Source organism: Eucalyptus grandis, chromosome 8 (genome assembly GCF_016545825.1).
Source record: "Eucalyptus grandis isolate ANBG69807.140 chromosome 8, ASM1654582v1, whole genome shotgun sequence".
In the NCBI taxonomy this organism is placed as follows: Eukaryota; Viridiplantae; Streptophyta; class Magnoliopsida; order Myrtales; family Myrtaceae; genus Eucalyptus; species Eucalyptus grandis.
This window is the reverse complement of record NC_052619.1, coordinates 67,726,788-67,747,627: the sequence shown is the minus strand read 5'-3', so window position 1 is coordinate 67,747,627 and position 20,840 is coordinate 67,726,788. Positions and strand designations below refer to the sequence as shown.

The following is a 20,840-nucleotide window of genomic DNA, read 5'->3' as shown; positions in this document are numbered from 1 at the left end:
TGGCTCCTGAGAACTTCTCATCAATCCATTTGAAGTATTTGCACTTGACGCTTCTTTATATCGGGCGCATCCATAAAATCTTCTCCCCAGATTGATTTGAGTCCACGATGTTCTTCTTGGACTCGGTAACCCACAAAAACAAAACGTTGGCCTTCTCCTTCGCTTCGATGAGAGGAAATTGAGGCGCCGCTGCGAGTCCCGCTCTCCATTTCCAAGATTCGACGAAGGAATTTTGGGCAAATGAAAATTAGGGTTCGAGACTTCAATTCGAGCACTTCAATAGGGATTTTGGCCGATTTAGGGTTTTAGATTTGGGGCATTTGGGGAGACGACGTCGTTTTTGGAAGATTTGGGGCTTTTATTATGGAGACGACGTCGTTTCGGTGACGAGCGCCGACTCGCTCTCCGGCGAGCCACGTTGGCAAAAATAGTAATAAAATAGTGCCACGTATGATTTCCGGCAAGGGTCGCCGGAGGTGGCACTTAAGTGTCCCACTTGAAAAAAAGTGGCACTTAAGTGTACCGTTTGGAAGTTATGGCACTTAAGTGTCCCGGCGTGCCAAGTTATGGCACTTGTGGTGTTCTTCTGCCTCAGTTTGGCCCCTGCTGATGGTCTTTGACTTCTTCATAGCAACTATGGTACGATCTGGTAGCATCCCTTTGTAAAATGTGCTGAACCCTCCTTGACCAAGAAACTGGTCCGGCTATAGTTATTTTTCGTGCTTTGCAGATCTTCTTCGGAAAATATTGTTTCTCTTCTGTCTCTTCCATAAAGTGAGAAATTCTGTTGCAACAGCAAACCACCATTATGCTTGAACAGTTTCTCCTTGACAATTCTGTCTCTTTGCTTCCTTAGATATCTGTATAGGCAATAGCTGAAATGCGAAAGACATAGGCAATAGCTGAAATGCAAAAGACACAAGAATCCAATACCAATGGCAGCATCTAAAGCAAACAATAAGTCTATAAGAAAACTGTGAGTTAACACATTCTAGTTTCGTCTAGTCAAAATTCTCCAAACAATTTGCCTGACATGACCAATCCAATTTCACAATTCCTAAATATGGAGCATTTCAGAATGCTACATACTCTCCCAAGTCAACCTATGTATTTTTTGAAGTAGATAATAACTCTCTTCTACATTACTTTTCTCTGGGAGAAAATTCACAAGAAGCCATCCGTATATAAAATTTGCTGCCTGCTTTGTCACTTTGCCAATCCTAAAGCTGTACTGTCACATCAATGCAACATCGCTAGTCGTGACAACATTCAATCACAAAACATAGCTTAGGAGAGAATAAACCATGGACTTAATAATGTCATGTTGCAATTGAAGAAGTGCATGAAGTCACAGCACAAATAGACAGCAAATGAGATTCACGTGTTGTATTTCAATCTATAAGCTAGGAAGAATCAGAGAGATCAAGTGCATCAAATAGAGGATTGGAGCTAGACAAGAAGGTGCCTAACAGATCAGATGCGGAGAGCAAACAGGCTTGGTGTAAATGAGTATAAAGATAGTGCAACAGTCCTAAGAGTGGTGTGCAAATTGCAAAACGCATGTAAGCAATTAGAATAATTTCTCGCTCGAGTTTTTTCTTTAGTATTGGATGCATTGTTTTTCTAACTGCCTCTTCCAATCAGACAGGAAGTGTTGCTGGACAGAATTAGAAGATAGATTTGATGACTACCTATCACGAGAACAAGCCTGAAAGGGAACTTCTTCCGGTCAGGCATGCAATTGAGGTAATTTCCTGGCCTACCTTCGGCATATCCACTGGGACAATAGCAGAAGTTACTCTTGGAATCTTCTGCACAAGTGAGGGGAATGAGAATGTTTGATAAAGGTTATATTAGATCGGGTTCCGTCATTGTATTTGCTCCATAACACTTTGCATAGTGACACCAAAGCTTTCTGTAATTCAATTCCCAGAATTGCCCAGTGTCACCAAATATGTAAGCAAAAATTTAACCCCATTAGCTCTCTCGTTGGTACCTGGGCATGTGTATCTTAGTGGAACCATTAGCTGTGCAACTACAACAAAATCCTCATTTGTATGGTAGTTCTGATCAAGTAGAGCCTGGCAAGAGGACAGGCTTGGAATGTATCATTGACTAAGGGGGAATAGGTGTCACCCTTGGCCACAATGTAAGAGGCCTGATGCAAGGAAATTCTTCTAGTGCAATAGCAAGAAACTGGAACCATGACCAAGTTACCATTAGAATAATTTAAATATTAAATCACGCTTTCATCTAATAGCTTAAGATTTTAGAACAGCTGGTAGTGGTCCCACAAAATCTTACATGATATTAGAGCATGAGGTTCTAAGTTTGAATCTTTCTAAACTCCTTTTTTTTCCCTAATTAAATATGTCCATGCCAAGTACTAGACAAAAAAAAGAGCCAAGTAAGCATGAGGGGGAATGCTAGAATAATTTAAATATTAAATCATGCCTTCATCTAACAGTTTAAACTTTTAAAACAGTAAACAATGGTCCCATAAAATTTCATAGTTACCATAACTTATATTTTTGGTATGGATTTGACATTGTTGATGGTGGCTATTGATATGTCTAGTATAAACACCTAGAGGGGGGGTGAATAGGCGCACAAACAATTTGTCGATATACGGAAGCAATTCTTAACAAATTGAAATACGATCAAGGTAGGAAGAGAGAAATTTGAACACAGGATTTATAGTGGTTCAGCTTTTCCAAGCCTACGTCCACTCTTCCGCACCGACAGCCCACAGCTGGATTTCACTATGATCAAAAGAGTAGTTACAGCACAGCTTTGCCTTGATTCCACAAGTGTAGATGTTTTTCCCACACCTCCTCAAGGTCTCTCACAAATATAGACTCTCTTTTGTATACAAATATTCGCTCAAAAGATTTATCTAAACAAATAGGAGCTTCGACTTTGGAATTCTTCTATCGCGCACGCCTTGAACAACTAAGAACGTCTTCCTTATATACTCCTTTATGCCATCATACCCATTGGCACTTACCAAAGGAATTCCTCTAATCTACCCTTTGGACGGAATCAATTAGGAAGATTGTTCGAGCTATAAAAGGAACGTGTTGATAGCCCATCAATCCTGTTCGCCCATACAATCAGGATCTTGGTTTCCATAAGTAGAACCTTCCCATAATATTTAGATAATCATCGAATCTTCAGTCATTGAATCAATCTTGATCAATCAAAGGATTCTGATACGTCTTCTCCAACCACGAGATCTTCTCCAGATGATAAGGTAAAATCCTGAACAAACATTCAGTTCGGGATAACCTTTCTTCAACGGATCAGTGACTGTCAATGAGGATAGACTTTGAGTCTTGAGTCTCGGCTGTCCGGAAGTCTTCAGACTTTAACCAACAGAGTCTGCTGACCTTCAGACTAGATTGATGGAAACGTTTTGTCAACTTCAAAACTCTTCACGAGGATTTCTCCAACAATCTCCCCCTTTTTGATGGTGACAAAACCTTCATGCAGATTTGGATAACTTTGACCTGCAAAACATTTCTCAACCACATATGCATATCTTATAGAAATAAATGGCTAATAAAATAACACTAGAATCTGCAACCACAGAAAATAGGTTAGTCCAGTATATGATTTAAGCCATTCATAAGATATCAATATTGATTAATAAAAGCAGTAAAGTCAAGTCCAAGTCTAGGCAGTTCTTATCCAGACACAAAACAAAGTCAAAGTCTGTCAAAAACAAACAGACCGCTAAACACAATCCAACAAACGAGTTAAAAATGATTGAAAGTTTTCAAATCATGCATCTCTCCCCCTTTTTGTCATCATTTAAAAAGGATGAGATGAAATCAAGATTGCTTGGGAACACGGACAAGTTGGAAATCTTCCATAGACTGAACAATGCCTTCCAGCCTTTTAAAGTCTTCCTTCAGCTGTACAACCTCCTCACTTTTGGCATTGGCCTGATTCTGAATAGAGAGGGCTTGCATCTTTTCATTTAATGAACAGGAAGAAACTTGACTTTCAGTCTTCAAGCTTTGAACTTCGCATCCCAAGGCATAAATCTGACCTTTCATCTCCAAGAGAATATCTATGATTCTCCGAAAATCTGCTCCATTATCGGTCCCGAGTACTTGCTTCGGCTCGATCCGAGTATAGCGGCACGATGGTGGATCAGCATAATCTCGCAGTTTGGCGATGAAGCTTCATGACCTTCTTCTGGAAATTGAGATGCATAAACATCTTCCGGGTTCGCGCGGCGAGCGACTGACTCCTTCACTTGCATCAGGATATGAAGATGTCATTCTTTCTCCTAATCTCCCCTGTTTCCATGCCTACAAGTGGAGAAGAGATTTCCTCGGTTCTCCTTCTTCTCTTGTTTCTTCTTCAGTCCTTCTTCCTCTGCTTCTTGCTCTGCTTCTTTTTCTTCTTCTTCCTTCTCCTTTGCTTCTCTTTCTTCCTCTTCCTTCTCCTCTGCTTCTTTCGACTTTTGTTCCGATTCTTTCTGTGGAACAGGACGACCTAAATTCCTCAAAGCCAATGCAGAGATGGTGATGTCTTCGTCATCATCTTCATCCTCAACGAGGAGAGCTCTTCTTTTCTTTGATGAAGCAGCCATGGGCTCCTTCCCTTTTCTCTTAGAAATAGAAGAGAGTTGATGAGATTTGGCAGGAGTCTTCTCCTTGAATTTCCCCAATTCCTTACTCAGTTCCTTCAGACGCATTTTGGTCACCATTTTCAGTCCTACCACCATATGATCGCATGATCGAACACAAAAAGATTTGCGGAGGCCGAATATTCGATGTCCGAATAACTTCGTAACAAGGCTTGGGTAAGGGAGTTGATCTCTGTCCTTCATCACTGCTCTATACATGTGAAACATAACAAAGATGAGGGAGAAAACTTCTTACCACGAGGGATGGCATACATCAACTTTGCCTCGGAGCTTGAAACATCGCTTTGGAAGTTGATTTCGGCCGAAGGCAATTGATCACAATCTTGTGAAGCAAGATGTTGAATGCATTCATCCGTGAGTAGGTGATCTTCTCATCTGTTCTCCCCCCTTGACCGCCAAGTGTGGCCCCAGCAACGGAAACTTTGATTGGTTGATATCTGCCTCTCTCAACTTCTAACACATCTGCCAGCATGTCCATATCCACAACATAGTCTTGATCTTTAACGTTGAAAGAGAGTCTATTCGCATCCAAAAAGCTAAGATTTGAATAGAAATATGTAGTCAATTCAGCATAGGCCTCGGTTAGTCGAGCAAAACTTTTCAAGTTGAAGATAACTGAACTTTTCCCTCAAGTTCACTTTCACAACATCCAGAAAATCAAAGTCCACACTTCTAGGGTTTATTACCCCACGCTTCAGCAATTTAGAGTACAGATCCTTTTGTTCCTTTGATCTGAACAAATCTCCCCTTTTTCCTTGAGTTTCAGCCGCAATACCCATTTTCGGTTGAAATAGACTGAACAGATTGTCATCGTCATTTCCATCTACAGGATTCGGTCCCTAGTCACGAGGATCACTTGGGATATTTGCAAGGGTTTCCTCACCACCCTTTACGAGCGATTCCCAAACTTTCCATTTTTCGCGAAAAGATATATTCATTCCTATATCCTTTGTCTCTAAGAAACTCATCAACATAGTTCAAAGGAGTATGAATTCCTTTTAAGGCACGATATAGCTTGTAAATAAAAGCGGGCTTTTGAACTCTTACGGGGTCTGCATCCTCGATGATTTCTTCTTGATGCTGATGAACACCGCCTTGAGGACTAGATGTAGGAGATTGATGCTGCTGAGAATGTTATGGGCTCGATTGCTGATCTGGAGTAACTTCATCTTCAGTAAGATCGAAGTGCGTAGGCCCCTCACTCATTCTCTGTGGTCCCCTGCTTGCGATTCTTGAGGACTTTCACGAAGATGACATCTTTCTCAGTGTTTGGAAGATTCCTTGCTTGACTTTCCCAGAAAAGATGACAACTTTTTGAAGATTGAGCGAAGAAGACAAACGGGAATTGAGGATCGATGCTTTCTAGGGTTTTTGAGAGAAAAGTGAATAAAAATGTGAAGAGAAATCGACAGTGCTCGTTTGGTTAAAAAGAAGAGTAAGCGAACCGTCACAAAGGAAATAAAAATATGCATTTTCAAAATAACTGACTTTTTCCGCAAAAATAGCTATTTCAAAAATAACTACCTTTTTGAAAATGAATCGATGCAATATTTACGTTAACTAAATATAGCAACAATTTAAACACAGTCTGATGATCGTACCTTTTCAAGTTAAGATTTGAGAGAGAAAGACTTACAGTCTGAAGTTCGAGCCAAGACAGTAGATAAAGTCTTGTAAGCCTGAGTCTGAGAGTCTTTAGACTTTGATATCCTCATACCTCAAAATGTTGAGTCTGGATCGTATAGACTCAAATTGATTTTTCTCCAAAGGCTTTGTGAATATATCCGCCGCTTGATTCTTTGAGTCAACAAATTGAATTGAAACATCTCCATTTTGAACATGGTCTCTTATAAAGTGATGTCGAATCTCTATATGCTTTGCTCTTGAGTGGAGAATTGGATTTTGGTGAGGTTGATAGCGCTGGTGTTGTCGCAATTAATCTCCGTGCATGAGTCTTCAATTTCAAAGTCTCTTAGCTGTTGTTTTATCCATAGAATTTGCGAACAGCAGCTTCCAAGAGCTACATACTCTGCTTCTGTTGTTGAAAGAGACACAGTGCTTTGTTTCCTTGAAAACCAAGACACTGTCCTGCTTCCAAGCAACTGGCAAGTTCCTGAAGTGCTCTTTCTATCAACTCTGCAACCGGCCAGATCTGCGTCTGAATATCCCAGAAGATTAAAGTCTCCCTTCTTAGGATACCAAAGACCGATGCTTGATGATGAAGCGACGTATTTAATGATGCGTTTCGCAGCACTGAGATGAGATTCTCTAGGATCTAATTGAAACCTAGCACAGATGCAAACACTCAACAAAATATCAGGTCTAGAGGCAGTAAGATAAAGAAGTGATCCAATAATGCTCTGTCATGCTTTTGATCAACTTTCTTCCCTTCTTCATCTTTGTCTATCTTTAAAGAACTTGACATTGGTATGTCGGTCTTTTTGCACTTTTCCAGTCCAAACCTTTTGACAAGATCATTAACATATTTTTCTTAATAAATAAAAGTTCCTTCCTTCAATTGTTTTACTTGAAGACCAAGAAAGAATGTTAATTCTCCCATCATACTCATTTCAAATTCATCCTGCATAGACTTAGAAAATTTATTGCACATATTTTCATTAGAAGATCCAAAGATAATGTCATCCACATATATTTGAACAAGTAAGAAACTTTTGTTTTCCTTCTTGATAAATAAGGTTGTATCCACTTTACCTTTGACAAAACCATTTTGAATTAAAAACTTACTCAATCTGTCGTACCAAGCCCGAGGTGCTTGCTTTAAACCATACAAAGCCTTTTTTCGATCAAGACCGAGTCCGGCTTTTTGGGTCTTCAAACCCTGGTGGTTGTTCCACATATACTTCCTCATGGATAAATCCATTTAGGAAGGCGCTTTGTTACGTCCATTTGGAATAACCTGAAATTCTTATAACAAGCAAACGCAAGTAATAGTCGAATAGCTTCTAACCTTGCCACTGGAGCGTAAGTCTCATCATAGTCTATTCCTTCTTCTTGCGTATATCCCTTGGCCACGAGTCGTGCTTTATTTCATACGACTTTTCCTTTCTCGTTCATCTTGTTTCGAAAACCCATTTAGCTCCAATAATTTTACCTTTTGGTTTGGATGTCAATTCCCGGACATCATTTATGCTGAACTGTTCGAGCTCTTCTTGCATAGCTTCAATCCAGCTTTCATCGAGATAGAGCTTCTTCTATGCTCTTTGGTTCAATTTCGAAACGAGTGCCACAAAGCACTAGACTCTTCTCGCCTTTTGGATCCAGTGCGAATTCCTTCATTAATTTCGCCGATTATAAGATCTTTGGGATGACCGGACTTATGCTTTCGGTTACTCGTTGATTTGTCTGGTTGATGATCTCTTTCTTTGTTTGGATCTTCACGAACATCTTGAAGCTGGTTTTCCAGAGTCTGAGATGCTTCTTGAGTTGTAGATTTTGGAGGGTCTGGAGCATGTTCAGACTCTTCTTGATGAGTCTGACTTGATTCATCTTGTGTTGAGTCTTGAAATTTGACATTCATTGACTCCTCCACAGTCTGGCTCTTCTTGTTATAGACTCTGTAGGCTTTGCTTGATGTAGAATATCCAAGGAAGATACCTTCATCTGATCTTTCTTCAAACTTACCAACTCGATCTTTTGCATTTTTCAATATAAAACATTTGCAACCGAATACATGAAAGTATGAAACAATAGGCTTCTTTTCTTTGAATAACTTATAAGGGGTTTTCTGAAGAATAGATCTTAAGAAGACTCTATTGATGATATAGCAAGTCATTGAAACAGACTTCAGCCCAAAATCGAGAAGAAATTTTACTTTCAATTAAAAGAGTTCTCGCCATTTCTTGAAGAGATCTGTTCTTTCTTTCCACAACTCCATTTTGCTGAGGAGTATATGGAGAGGAAAATACATGCTTACAGCCCGATTCATCACAGAATTTTGTAAAATCTTGATTTTCAAATTCACCTCCATGATCTGTTCTTATACTAGTTATAACACATCCTTTTTCATTTTGAACCATTTTAGCAAATCTTTCAAAATACGAAAAGGTTTCGACTTACTTGCAAGGAAATATACCCAAGTAAAACGGGAGTAATCATCAACAATTACTAGGCAATACTTCTTACCCCCAATACTTTGAGTTCTGGTTGGTCCGAAGAGATCCATATGCAAAGAACCGTAGTACATGATTAGTAGAGACATAATTAATTGGCTTAAAAGAATTTCTTACATGCTTTCCTTTAATACATGGAGTGCATGAATCGGTCTTTTGGTATGGCAATGGGTAGTCCTCGAACAAGCTGTTTTGAAGAAATTTTGGCTAATTGCTTCATGTTGACATGACCAAGCTTTTGTGCCATAAGTTTGCTTCGTCTTGAATTGAGATAAGACATTGCGATTCATTTGGTTTCACATCCGTAAGATAGATATTTCCATGTCTTCGACCCATGAAAGACGATTAGAGTCTTTACTTGATTCCGTAACATGTTCCTTCTTGAAAGAAGATCTTGAAACCAAATATCACACAATTGACTAATGCTGAGAAGATTGTAATTGAGTCCTTCCACTAGGGAGACATTACTTATTGTGAGAGTACCAATTTTCACGGTTCCAATTCCCACAATACTTCCTTTGCTATTTCCTCCAAATGAAACTTTTCCACCATTTACTTGAGCAAGCTTTATAAAATAATTTGAGTCTCCTGTCATGTGTCTTGAGCATCCGCTGTCAAGATACCACTTTACCTCGTTTCTTGACAGACCCGCATTTAAAATAAAGTCTCAAGCTTTCTTTGGTACCCAAACTTTCTTGGGTCCTTTGGTGTTAGTAATATAAACAAAGATTAGCCCATACTTTCTTAACAGTTTCCATATCATAGGACACTCTTTTCAAAGTGATCCGGACTGTTGCACTTAGAACATTTGAGAGCATTTCTTCCTACGGGTTTAACAAAACTCTTTTGAAGTGATTTTTGTAAACTTCACTCGAAAACCTTTTCTTGATTCTTTCTTTTACTTTAGGAAAATCAATCAAGGCAATTGTTTCTTTTGTCATACCTAGACCAGACTTATTGAAGTAAGGTCTTTGCGCTGAAAGAATTTTCTCAAGTTTTTCAGACCCCATAGAAAATTTCTTTGATATATTAGATAAGTCTGTTTTTAAACAAGCATTTTCTTTTAAAAGATTATCTTCATTTTCTTTAAGATTGGAAACAGACAAATCTAGATTTTTAACTCTTTCTTCTAAAACATTTTCTTTTTGTTTTAGAGCTGAGTTTTCTTTTTTTCAGTTTGGAAATTCTTTTGAGAGAAATCTTAAGACTAAAGCATAGTTCATCAATATATTTAGAAACTTTGACAGGAATTTTAAAATTACTTGCCTCAAATTCATTGTCCGAGTCTCGATCCCGAGTCCGATCCAGTCCGAGTCCGATTGTGCCATCGTACATAGATTGGCATATTCATTATCACTTTCTTCACACTCGCATCACTCCAGGTTTCAGCTTTGAGAGCTTTTCGAAATTTTCAGCTTTTCCTTTCTTCTTCTTCAAAAGAGGACAGTTGGGTCTGATATGTCCCTTTTCTTGCATTCAAAGCAGACTACATCTTTATTTGGTTCCTCATCATCACCGTACTTGGTCTCTGTCTTTGAAAGCCTTGTTTCTTTGAGTTGAACCTTCTTCCTTTTCTGTTTAGTTTTCGAATCTTCTTATCATGAGAGCAAGCTCCTCATCGTCCATATCATCTTCTAATCTGTATCATCGGAATCATCATTTGATTTTAATGCAATGGATTTCTTACCTTTTGGATCTTCATCTTCATTGATCCTTTCCACTTCATAGGACTGAAGAGTTCCAATCAGCTCATCGACAGATAGTGGCATGATTCTTTGCGTTTCTCTTATCGAAGTCTTTATGTTATTCCAATCCCTGGAGAGTCCACGCAGTAGCTTGTTTACCTTCATGGGATCGAAGTTGGTTGTCCTTGATTTTCAAGACCATTCACAATATCCGTAAACGACTAAACATGTCAGATATTGATTCTCCTGGTTTCATTCTAAAGGCTTCATATTGACCAAGAAGAATGTTGATTCTTGTTTCCTTCACTCGATCTGTTCCTTCATAGGTGATATGCAATCTGTCCCAAACTTCTTTTGCTGTACCACAAGAAGATATTCTATTATATTCAGTTGGTGATAAAGCACAATATAAGGAGTAAATTGCTTTTGCATCGAGTGTCTACGTCTCTTGGTTATTTCTTCCCGAGACATTCCGCTTTGGGATTCTTCAGTTTCTTTTCCTCTTTCGAGACCGATGCAGTGGTAGGAGTAATTCCTTTTCTACAACGTCCCATTCCGGAGGATCCTTTGATCGTAGGAAAGCTTTCATCTTGTTCTTCCAGATGTTGTAATCCTTTCCATCAAAGTAGGGTGGTCTGGTATTGCTTTGCCCTTCCATCAGCCCTGGTGCTAACATACTAGCCATGGATCTTTAACTCTGAAGTAAAACACTTCAAACAAAGTGAGAACACGGGCTCTGATACCAATTGATATGTCTAGTATAAACACCTAGAGGGGGGGTGAATAGGCGCACAAACAATTTGTCGATATACGGAAGTAATTCTTAACAAATTGAAATACGATCAAGGTAGGAAGAGAGAAATTTGAACACAGGATTTATAGTGGTTCGGCTTTTCCAAGCCTACGTCCACTCTTCCGCACCGACGGCCACAGCTGGATTTCACTATGATCAAAAGAGTAGTTACAGCACAGCTTTGCCTTGATTCCACAAAGTGTAGATGTTTTTCCCACACCTCCTCAAGGTCTCTCACAAATATAGACTCTCTTTTGTATACAAATATTCGCTCAAAAGATTTATCTAAACAAATAGGAGCTTCAGACTTTGGAATTCTTCTATCGCGCACGCCTTGAACAACTAAGAACGTCTTCCTTATATACTCCTTTATGCCATCATACCCGTTGGCACTTACCAAAGGAATTCCTCCAATCTACCCGTTGGACGGAATAAATTAGGAAGATTGTTCGAGCTATAAAAGGAACGTGTTGATAGCCCATCAATCCTGTTCGCCCATACAATCAGGATCTTGGTTTCCATAAGTAGAACCTTCCCATAATATTTAGATAATCATCGAATCTCCAATCATTGAATCAATCTTGATCAATCAAAGGATTCCGATACGTCTTCTCCAACCACGAGATCTTCTCGGATGATAAGGTAAAATCCCCGAACAAACATTCGCCGGGATAACCTTTCTTCAACGGATCAAGAATCGTCAATGAGGATAGACTTTGAGTCTTGAGTCTCGGCTGTCCGGAAGTCTTCGAGACTTTAACCAACAGAGTCTGCTGACCTTCAGACTAGACTGATGGAAACGTTTTGTCAACTTCAAAACTCTTCACGAGGATTTCTCCAACAGCTATGTCCAAGGCATTTAAGCCAAGCAGCAGACCGATGGTGACCAGTGAGTTGTATAGTGAGGTGGATCGAAAGGTCATGAAGGACTGGCATTGAGTTTGAGGGACATTGCAGTGGTAACCTTTCAGTCTAAATTAATGTGAATGAGCAGTTGTAACTGCTTATTGTCAACATATGGATGTTGACCGTAGGATATGTGATTAAACAGCCAGTCATTGGCTTTGACTCTGTTTTTCTAAGTCTTTCCTTTATCCTGGAAGAGGCGCCAGCACCAGCGCATCACACAAATTGCATTCATATATTTTCAATGGAGTCTTACATTCCCGTCAATACCAAAAGAGATGGTTGGAGTGGGAAGATGAGGAATAATTTTGCAGATGTTTTAAAAGAAACCAATCGAGTGTTTGAGCGTGTCTGTGTTGACTTTACTGAAGTCTACATCTAAGTTCCATCATTTCTGCAGAAGGCATTACCAGATCAAAAACATACGCTTCATGAATTGGTAGAAATCTACTGAAAATTGATAAAAGTCGATATTAATCACAAGCACGCTTTCTGATTAGGTGGAAAGGTACTAAATATTGATAAAGGAACATGGAAAGAACAACAGCAAAACAGAGAGAAAAAGCTCTTAATCAAGGGACAGTATATACAAACTTACACATGCCCTGCATAAAGGCGCTTTTATTTCCCATCCTTGGGCCTAATTTCAATTCCTTCCACAACCAGCCCGGCCTTCCAGTTACCCCCCTTTGTCTCCATGACACTCATTTCAACCTCCCCATCTTGTCCTTCCTTCGTCAAGAACTCACCTAACTCTATCTCTGACCAACCATCTCGTCTCTCTTTAGGATAGTTCCCACTCCCCTCGGCAGGTGCAAGCATCAGTGACCCGCCAGCATGCCTGAATCTCCGCCAGGACTGCCATCCATGCGTGTTGTTGTTCTCTCTAGATAAGTAAACTGAGTGCTCACGCTTGCCCGCTTCATCACCAGCAAATCTAGCTTCCACCTCAACAGGCTGGAATTCAAATCCATGAGATGCTGGGGTAATTTTGAATACCAAGTATGCTGCATAATGGGTTTCGGGCGACAGCATGCCAGAACTAATCATGCCTCTAATTTCAAGCCAACAGACATCGATGAGCTTAGCCACTTCTGCGAACCTGTTCATTCACAAGGACATTCCATAAGATTATCACCTCGAAGGTGAAACAACAAAGGATTTATTTAGGGACGAACAAATGAATACTACTTACATTTTCTTCATGAAACTAAGAGTGGACGAAATAATGAATTACCTGGAGTTGGGCAAGCAAGTCCATGACCAGTAAATCGGAGTATCACCCCATGTTATAGACAGGGCCCTTGCAGATAGCATGATACATTTCTTCCCACTGTGCCTGTCCAGCGAATAGCTCTGCAAAGCATGTTGGATTCACATAAGTAACAAGAAGCCGGACTGACAGCGTTTTGAGAAAATGAGATTCACTTTTTTAACCATCTGTGCTGTCCCCTTTCCAATAAAATAGTGAGCCTTTTCGCCATAATTTGAAGTAGGAAAACACATTGCACGTTAGATAAAAGCAATAACCATGAGATTTGAACCAAAAGAAAAATAAAAGGGATAATTGTTCAATACCACCTCAACTTCAGAACCATTGCCTGATGACCCCAGAAAAATTTGTGAAGCTATAAATTTCTCCATAAAACTTTGATATTTTGTTGCAGTCGCTAGTTATTCTATCCATATAGGCGTTAAATATCACATGAGAATACACTTCATCATTTTTTTTTTTTCTTTACCTAAAGATCTCTATCACATGGTTAATAAAGCTAACAAAAGAACTGAGTTAATCCATCGTTAGATAACACTTACCAACCGTGCAGACAGAAAACTAACCACAGCAACAAAAGAATCAAAATTCAGGTGTAATCTGTAACTCTTCAAAGTTACATGGCCATTATTCAACGGTGCCAATTTAATCCTCATGCTCTTAGCGCTGTATATTGGAGTGATTCAATATATCTATCCACTCTTTACTCCAACCCATTTGAATCTTGTCATTTTCAGATGACAGATCTTTTCTTTCTTTCTTCTTCACCCTCCATTTTATCATATTCTTTATCTTGTGGACGTGAACAAAGAGTTGGTCCATACAGTTCAATCGACCTTTCACGTTCACATGGAGAGCCCGTGTGCAAAAGAAGAATGTCCAGTGGAAGCCGCAGCATGATTACAATATGACAATGGCTTTTCCTCGAAGAAACAAAATGCTCTCGCTCGGTTCAGGCGGGAAGAGACAAAGAAACATGTGCCGATGACACCGCCTTTCAAGTCGACTACTTGACAATGAAAGAACAATTTTTTTTTTTGGCCAGCCAAATTTGCAGTGTTTCGAAACGTGGAGGTGACGGAACCTCACATGAATCTCATTTCAATATTCTATTAAGTCTAACATGAAGAACAGTTATCATCGCATATCACCCCCTCAATCCGCAAAAAAAAAAAAAAAAAAAAAAAATGATAATACAAAAAGAATAGGAAGAGGCGGTTTAAGGTGGGAAGACGGTGGGGTGACTTACCATTTTGCCATCGCCGATGAGAACCGGGTCGTCGCAGAGGCTGAAGTAGAGCTCCTTCAGCGACGAAACGCTCCGGGAGACCGTCTGGGGACACTCCGGCGGCAAGAACGAGGCCCAGACCACGTCGGAATCGCACGCCGACTTGAAATTCGGCGACAGGGTTGCGAGCCTGCACGCCTCGGCGGGGCTCGTGAGGGAGACGACTCTCGCGATGCACCCTTCAGGCAGCGCAGAGAAGTCCGGACCCTTTGCTTCTTTGATCGCCGCCATTGGAAGAGCTCCAAGAATTAAGTGCGGCTAAAACCGCTTAAAATCGACGCCTTTCGAAGAGAGAGAAAAGGTGGCGTGTCAATGGAGGGAGAAGTCTCTGCATCAGCAACACGCCAGCAAAGGACACCCTGAAAGTGGAAAAGAATATTTTCGAAAGACAGAGTAAATAGGAAAAACATTAAAAAAGGGATAAGTATATTGGATTTTGCATGGATGTCCGTCTAAACCAGATGCTAAGGCTGCGGTTGTTTTGATTTCTTTTTTCTGTTTTTAAATGATTTTTTTGTTTTTTTTGTTTCTGGGAACAAAAAAGGAACAGAAACACATTTCTTTACGTTTTTTGTTCCAAAATTATTTTTTTATTCCCATAAACACATCTGAATGAAATAAGAAACAAAAAAAAAAAGTTGTTTATTGTTTCGGAACAAAATTTATGAACACTTTTTCTCTCTTCCATTTTCTTCTATCTTTTTTTCTTTTTCTTTTACTTTCTTTTTCTTTGGCTGGTGGCCTCGGCCATGGCCGACCGGCCATCGAGGGCCTCACCCCGGCGACCTCGCCAGAGCATCGCGCCCCGGCGAGGTCGACCTCGCGCCGGGCCTAGGCGAGCTCGGCCTCGCCATGGCGAGGCCGAGTGAGGCTGCCGACCCTCGTCCGGTCGGTCGCCGTTGGTCGGCCATGGCCGAGGCCGGAGACCGGCCAAAAGAAGAAAAAGAAAAAATAAGAAAAAAAGAAAATAAGAAAGAAAATAAAATAAAAATATTAAAAAACTAAAAGAAATTAAAAAAATTATATAAATTTACCAAACGTGTTTCTATTCTTTTTATATTTCTGGAACGGATTTACCAAACGCGTTTTTTTGTTCAAAAATTGTTCTCTGAAGCAGAAATATTTTTTTCTATTTCTGTTCCTAGAAACATTTTTAAACATAAATGTTACCAAACGCACCCTAACTCCACGCTTCAATGGGCTCAACAATACGAATGAAATTCTTGCTAATAAAAGCGGGCCTTGTTAACGAATATCCAAGGTACTAGGTTAAATATACTTGGCAAGAAAATGTTGTGATTACATATAACTCGAGAGAGGCCGAGTATTGCAAACTGCAATCCTTCCTTAGAGAGGTGGACCAAGTTGAGTTACCTGGAAGTTGGCTCGAAAACTACCAAATCCACTCCCTAAATAGCATGACATCGACTTACAACATGTGATACGACATGACATGTTAATAAATTATTTCTCAAAAAATAAATAATTCAAACACGTTGTATATATACATACATATATATATATATATATATGATAAATGATAATTTTATGATTTTTTAATTAAATTAATTTGATTTAAATTCACATATAAATAAATAATAATAAAAATAGGCTAGAATGAATTTACACTAAAAGCATTAATTCACCATTTGTTAATATCATTTATTATTTTAATTTGACAAATTCAACTTCATTTCAATAATCTATAAAACTTGGAGGGAAAAAAAATAACAAGCAATCTATATTCTGGACTTGCGTGTCAAAACAGAAGAGTAAAAAAAAAACTTGGGAAATGAATTGTGTATCACTAGAAGTGGAGAGTAAAAAATATATATTTTTTATATATATGTTTCTCTTCTTTTCTCATTTATTTTATTACTTGTTTACATATTTACATTTTGACCCATTATTTATTAAAAAAAATTAAAATTGACTATGCGTGTGTTAGAATCACATGTTGGAATTCTAAACTCGCATGTTAGGATTTCGAACTCGCATGTCGAAGAGTGTCGGTAGAGTTAACTAGGTGTTGGAAATCCAATACTTGTTGATTGAGTGTCGGAGAATGTCGAACACATGTTAGAGAGTCCAACACGATGCGAAAGCTCGAAGAGTGTCGGTGCTTCTTAGCCTACTACATAAAAGAAGAAGAAAAAAAAGAGCAATTGTTCACTAATAGTGAAGAAAGCACGAACAATTAACGTTTTCGTTAGCCTATCATAAATTTGAGCCATGTCCTTGGCAAAGCTTGTTACTAGCACTCCAATAGAAGCCTTGAAGTGGCGCTCGAGCCCATGACCCGAGGAAGACGAGAAAAGAGATTGGAAAACTGCGACTGTGAGCATCTGCTTCGTGTGTATGGTGGTGGTCAGCAGCCTCGGACAGGCAATTCACTGTCGAGTTGAGGGCCGAGCTTCGAATGTGATCGATTCCAAAAGATGGTGGAGATGGGCGGATTCCTGAGGAGTGCATCGAACACGTACTCTCTCTCACCACCCCTCGCGACGCCGCCCGCTTCTCTACCGTCTCCTGCACCTTCCGCTCCGATTCTGACACCGTCCGGCACAAGTCCCTCCCTCACTCCCTCCCCAATTTTGACCTAATCATCTCGACATCCTCGCCGCCACCGCCGCAACCACAAATTATGTAGGAAAATTTGTCCAATTTTTTTTTTAATTTATTGAACATTTATTAAATAAACATTTCAATTTTATCAATTGAATCCTAAACATTTTTATATTTTACCAATTAAGTTCATTTGGTCAATTTTAATTAGAAATTATTGACTTGGATGCCAACTATTCTACATGACATGACTAACATGAACAAATTTTTTTTAACTTTAAATTTTTTTTTTTCTTCCAAGCTTAGTAAGGGCGGTGAAGCCCTCATTAGTCACAAGCCCTCACTAGATCTAAGTGAGAGTTGAGACCCTCACTCGCAATCGACAAGGGCTTTGTGACCCTTGCCCAATGGCCGACAAGGGTCGGTCGACCCTTACCTGGCTATGACTAGTGGCCCTTGCTAGACTTGGTGGAGAAAAAAATAGAAAGAAAAAGAAAGAAGAAAAGAAATAACATATAATATATTAATATATTAATTTAAAAAAAATTGTATATATCTACAGCGGCCATTTTATATCAACAATTTCCATTTAAAATTGGTTAGAAAACTTAATTGGCAAAATGTGAAAATATTTAGGACTCGATTGACAAAATTAAAATATTTATATTTGAATTGGCGAAAGTGCAATAATAAATTTAAAACTTTTTAGATAGTTTTCCCTAAATTGCATCCATACGAGTTCTTGAAACTGACATAAAAATTATGTACAATTTCATGACAACAAATTAATGGAGTACTTGGCAAGTGAGGTTGTGCCAGTGATAGATCCGTGGCTGCTCAGAAATGTAGACCCCCATTGGGGCCTTTGTTTTTCATGAAGTGCCGTTAATACAATTAGCAATCAGTTGTTCGAACAAGGAGCAAGATCGAAGTTTCAAAACGACTGATGATCAAGCGGTTTGAGCTCCAACGAGTACATGATTGACTCGACCCTGATATTAATTGATGACCGAACACCTAGATTCGAAAGAGATGGAGATCGAGCTCGGCTGTGTAGAGCTTCTCATCTCCTCCAACTCTACTTTAAGTCGACTCGAGTAAAAAGAACAATCACCTAACGCGGTATTCAAGGTTGAGCTCCTCAGCTTTCAAGATGCATGAGAAAGGAAATAAGCACACGAGTCCAATCCGATCAGATCGATTATGTAGCAGCTGTAGAAAATGGAAAGAGAATCCGGTTGGCCTCAAGCAATCATCCAAATGATCTCGAACAGATCATGAGGAACTTGAACGTCAACAGCTCTTCATTATAACACAAATAAAACAAACGTTCATGCACATTTTGAATTAGGCATCGGGCGTTCGCTCAACAGATCGAAAACCATTAGCTCCTGGACATTTGCCTAGCCAATTGAGATTGAAGTCGATATAGATCACAAGCACGCTTTCCGATTTTGTAGAAAGCTACTAAACATTGACGAAGGAACATTGAAAAGAACAACGACAGAAGAGAGAGAAAGCTATGAATCCAGGGACAGTACATGCAAACTTGCTCTTGCCCTGCACAGAGCTATTAATTGGAATTCATACGTGCCGTGGTGGATTTGAATACCAAGTACGGCAGCGGACTCGCCAGCGTCATTTGATTTCAATATAAAAGATTAAGTTTAAATATACCAAATTGAGCTTGGTCTAATTTTCTTCCAAATCACACCATTAATCTCTAACCCCTACATTCAATCATCTTCAATCGACTAGGCCGTAACTCGGGAATGCAAAATTCTCATTGCAAACAGGGCTTGAAGAAGCCAAGTTTCGCAGGGATTCTAAGTATCACACCCCGAAACTACAAAAAATGATGATAACATGGTTGTCTTTCTACACGAAGGACGCAATCTCAAATATAACCAACAACTTATATATCTCTCAAACCATTTATACATATAAGATAAATTAACAGGTTGATTACAACATCATAATTTTTATAATCCACTCAAAAAACATATACAATTAAAACTCAGCCAACCCAACAACTAGCAACAACTATGTACACCACTTCTTTAAACCATACCAAAAATAGCACTCCCAAAAATTTCCCACCAACATCGCGCTCACTCTACTTGCCGCTAACCGAGGAACCTAAAAGGATTGAAGGACGAGTGGAATGAGCAATTACAGCTTAGTGACTAGTATATATCTTCTAAGTAGATCGAGCAACTACTATGCATGTATACAAAGTAATACCAAAATTCATAATTCAAGCTCAATACATAAAATAAATATTGAATCATATAAGAATTATTTCTTATCATCAAGGCTTTATACCAATGTGAAAAACTTATTTAAACCACCATTACCATTCAAGTTTGATTGGTCAAGTCCATTGAATAATCTCCACCAAATATCACATATCATCAATGGTTCATCCATTGACTAATCAATTGCTCAATATCCTACCATGGTCACAACACAACACCTGGTGACAACCCCTTTGGCAAGGTCTCCTCCTACAAACTGGTGGCTCAACCTAGAATGATATCTTAAACTTGGTATGTATACTCCAAAACCCTTAATTGGGTTCACAGTCATATTAAGTATAAACAATCATCCTCAAATACCAGCAAAACCAATCTAAAAATCAATCTTATAAATCAAGCAAATAACTTTTCACAACATAGCTATCTGCCATTTTCGATCCATTTCTCCAATCATCATAAATATTTCCATAAACCAATCGCAAAGCAATTTTTCATATATATTACTCCACAAACTTGGTATAAGACGCTTTTGAAACATTCATAATCAACCATAGAATAGCAAATGCTCGATCCGGCTTTTATGCAATAACCATATATATATATATATATATATATATATATATATATATATATATATATATCCGTAACATTTTTGAAACATGAGTTTTACAAATTCAAAAAAGATATAGTACCACTTACCTCATTACCTACGACCAAATAATAAACGATACTTGTATCGTTGAACTTGCGGCCCTATCAAATAATCAAGGAATAATATTAAAATTAAATAAAAATCCACCTTAACCACGAAATGACTAAACTACGTCTTAATGCTAACAAAACGACTCCTACGCACTAACAAATCGCATATTCAAAGTGATTATTCAGACCATTTGCAACGCGGAGTTTGAGCGCAAAATTTGATTACCCCATAACTTTCTCCTTCAGATTTCGTTTCAAACGTAATTATAATTAGTAGAAAGCCCTTCAAACATACTGCAAGAATCCCAACTTGACCTTCCCAGAATCAAGCCAAAAAATGACAAAATACAGGCCCAAAACTGCTGGATGCGCACTGCTCATCGCGCATAATAAACTTCGAAATTTTGTTTCAGACAAACTATAAGCTCAAATCACGATCCATAGAATCCTACGGCTCCACAACACCCTAAACTATCATTTTTACAAAAATACGTGACTCAATAACTCAAAAATGGGACTTTGCCACTAGATTTTCCCAAAATTATGAATTTGAGTCTTAAACCTTGAAAATACTTCAATT

The 20,840-nt window shown here is 38.9% G+C and overlaps 1 protein-coding gene across 7 annotated transcripts; it reads right to left on the bottom strand.

The window, feature by feature from the left end:
• Positions 1–596: 596 nt before the first annotated feature.
• Positions 597–14,980, bottom strand: LOC104457095 (F-box protein At2g02240). 7 transcript variants are annotated; one of them, XR_005545322.1, is made up of 5 exons: positions 14,697–14,980; positions 13,412–13,530; positions 12,773–13,276; positions 1,692–2,196; positions 597–860 (listed from the first exon to the last, which is right to left on the bottom strand). XR_005545322.1 is itself a non-coding variant. In XM_039299021.1 (5 exons), exons 1-4 carry the CDS (start codon positions 14,964–14,966, stop codon positions 12,796–12,798), a joined length of 795 nt encoding a protein of 264 aa, XP_039154955.1. In that variant the 5' UTR covers positions 14,967–14,980; the 3' UTR covers positions 597–2,196; positions 12,773–12,795. The 7 variants fall into 7 exon arrangements, 5 of the variants coding, with proteins under 5 accessions (XP_039154955.1, XP_039154952.1, XP_039154953.1 ...); XR_005545323.1 differs by having other exon boundaries at positions 597–784; XM_039299021.1 differs by having other exon boundaries at positions 597–2,196; positions 12,773–12,998; positions 13,074–13,276.
• Positions 14,981–20,840: the final 5,860 nt, after the last annotated feature.

Excerpts from the sequence above, each read along its gene's own strand:
- LOC104457095 (XM_039299018.1), bottom strand. The coding sequence starts at position 14,966 with ATGGCGGCGATCAAAGAAGCAAAGGGTCCGGACTTCTCTGCGCTGCCT. Across the intron at positions 13,531-14,696 it reads TCATCGGCGATGGCAAAATG|AGCTATTCGCTGGACAGGCA; the intron begins GTAAGTCACCCC and ends CATGCTTTGCAG. Across the intron at positions 13,277-13,411 it reads ACTTGCTTGCCCAACTCCAG|GTTCGCAGAAGTGGCTAAGC; the intron begins GTAATTCATTAT and ends GTGAATGAACAG.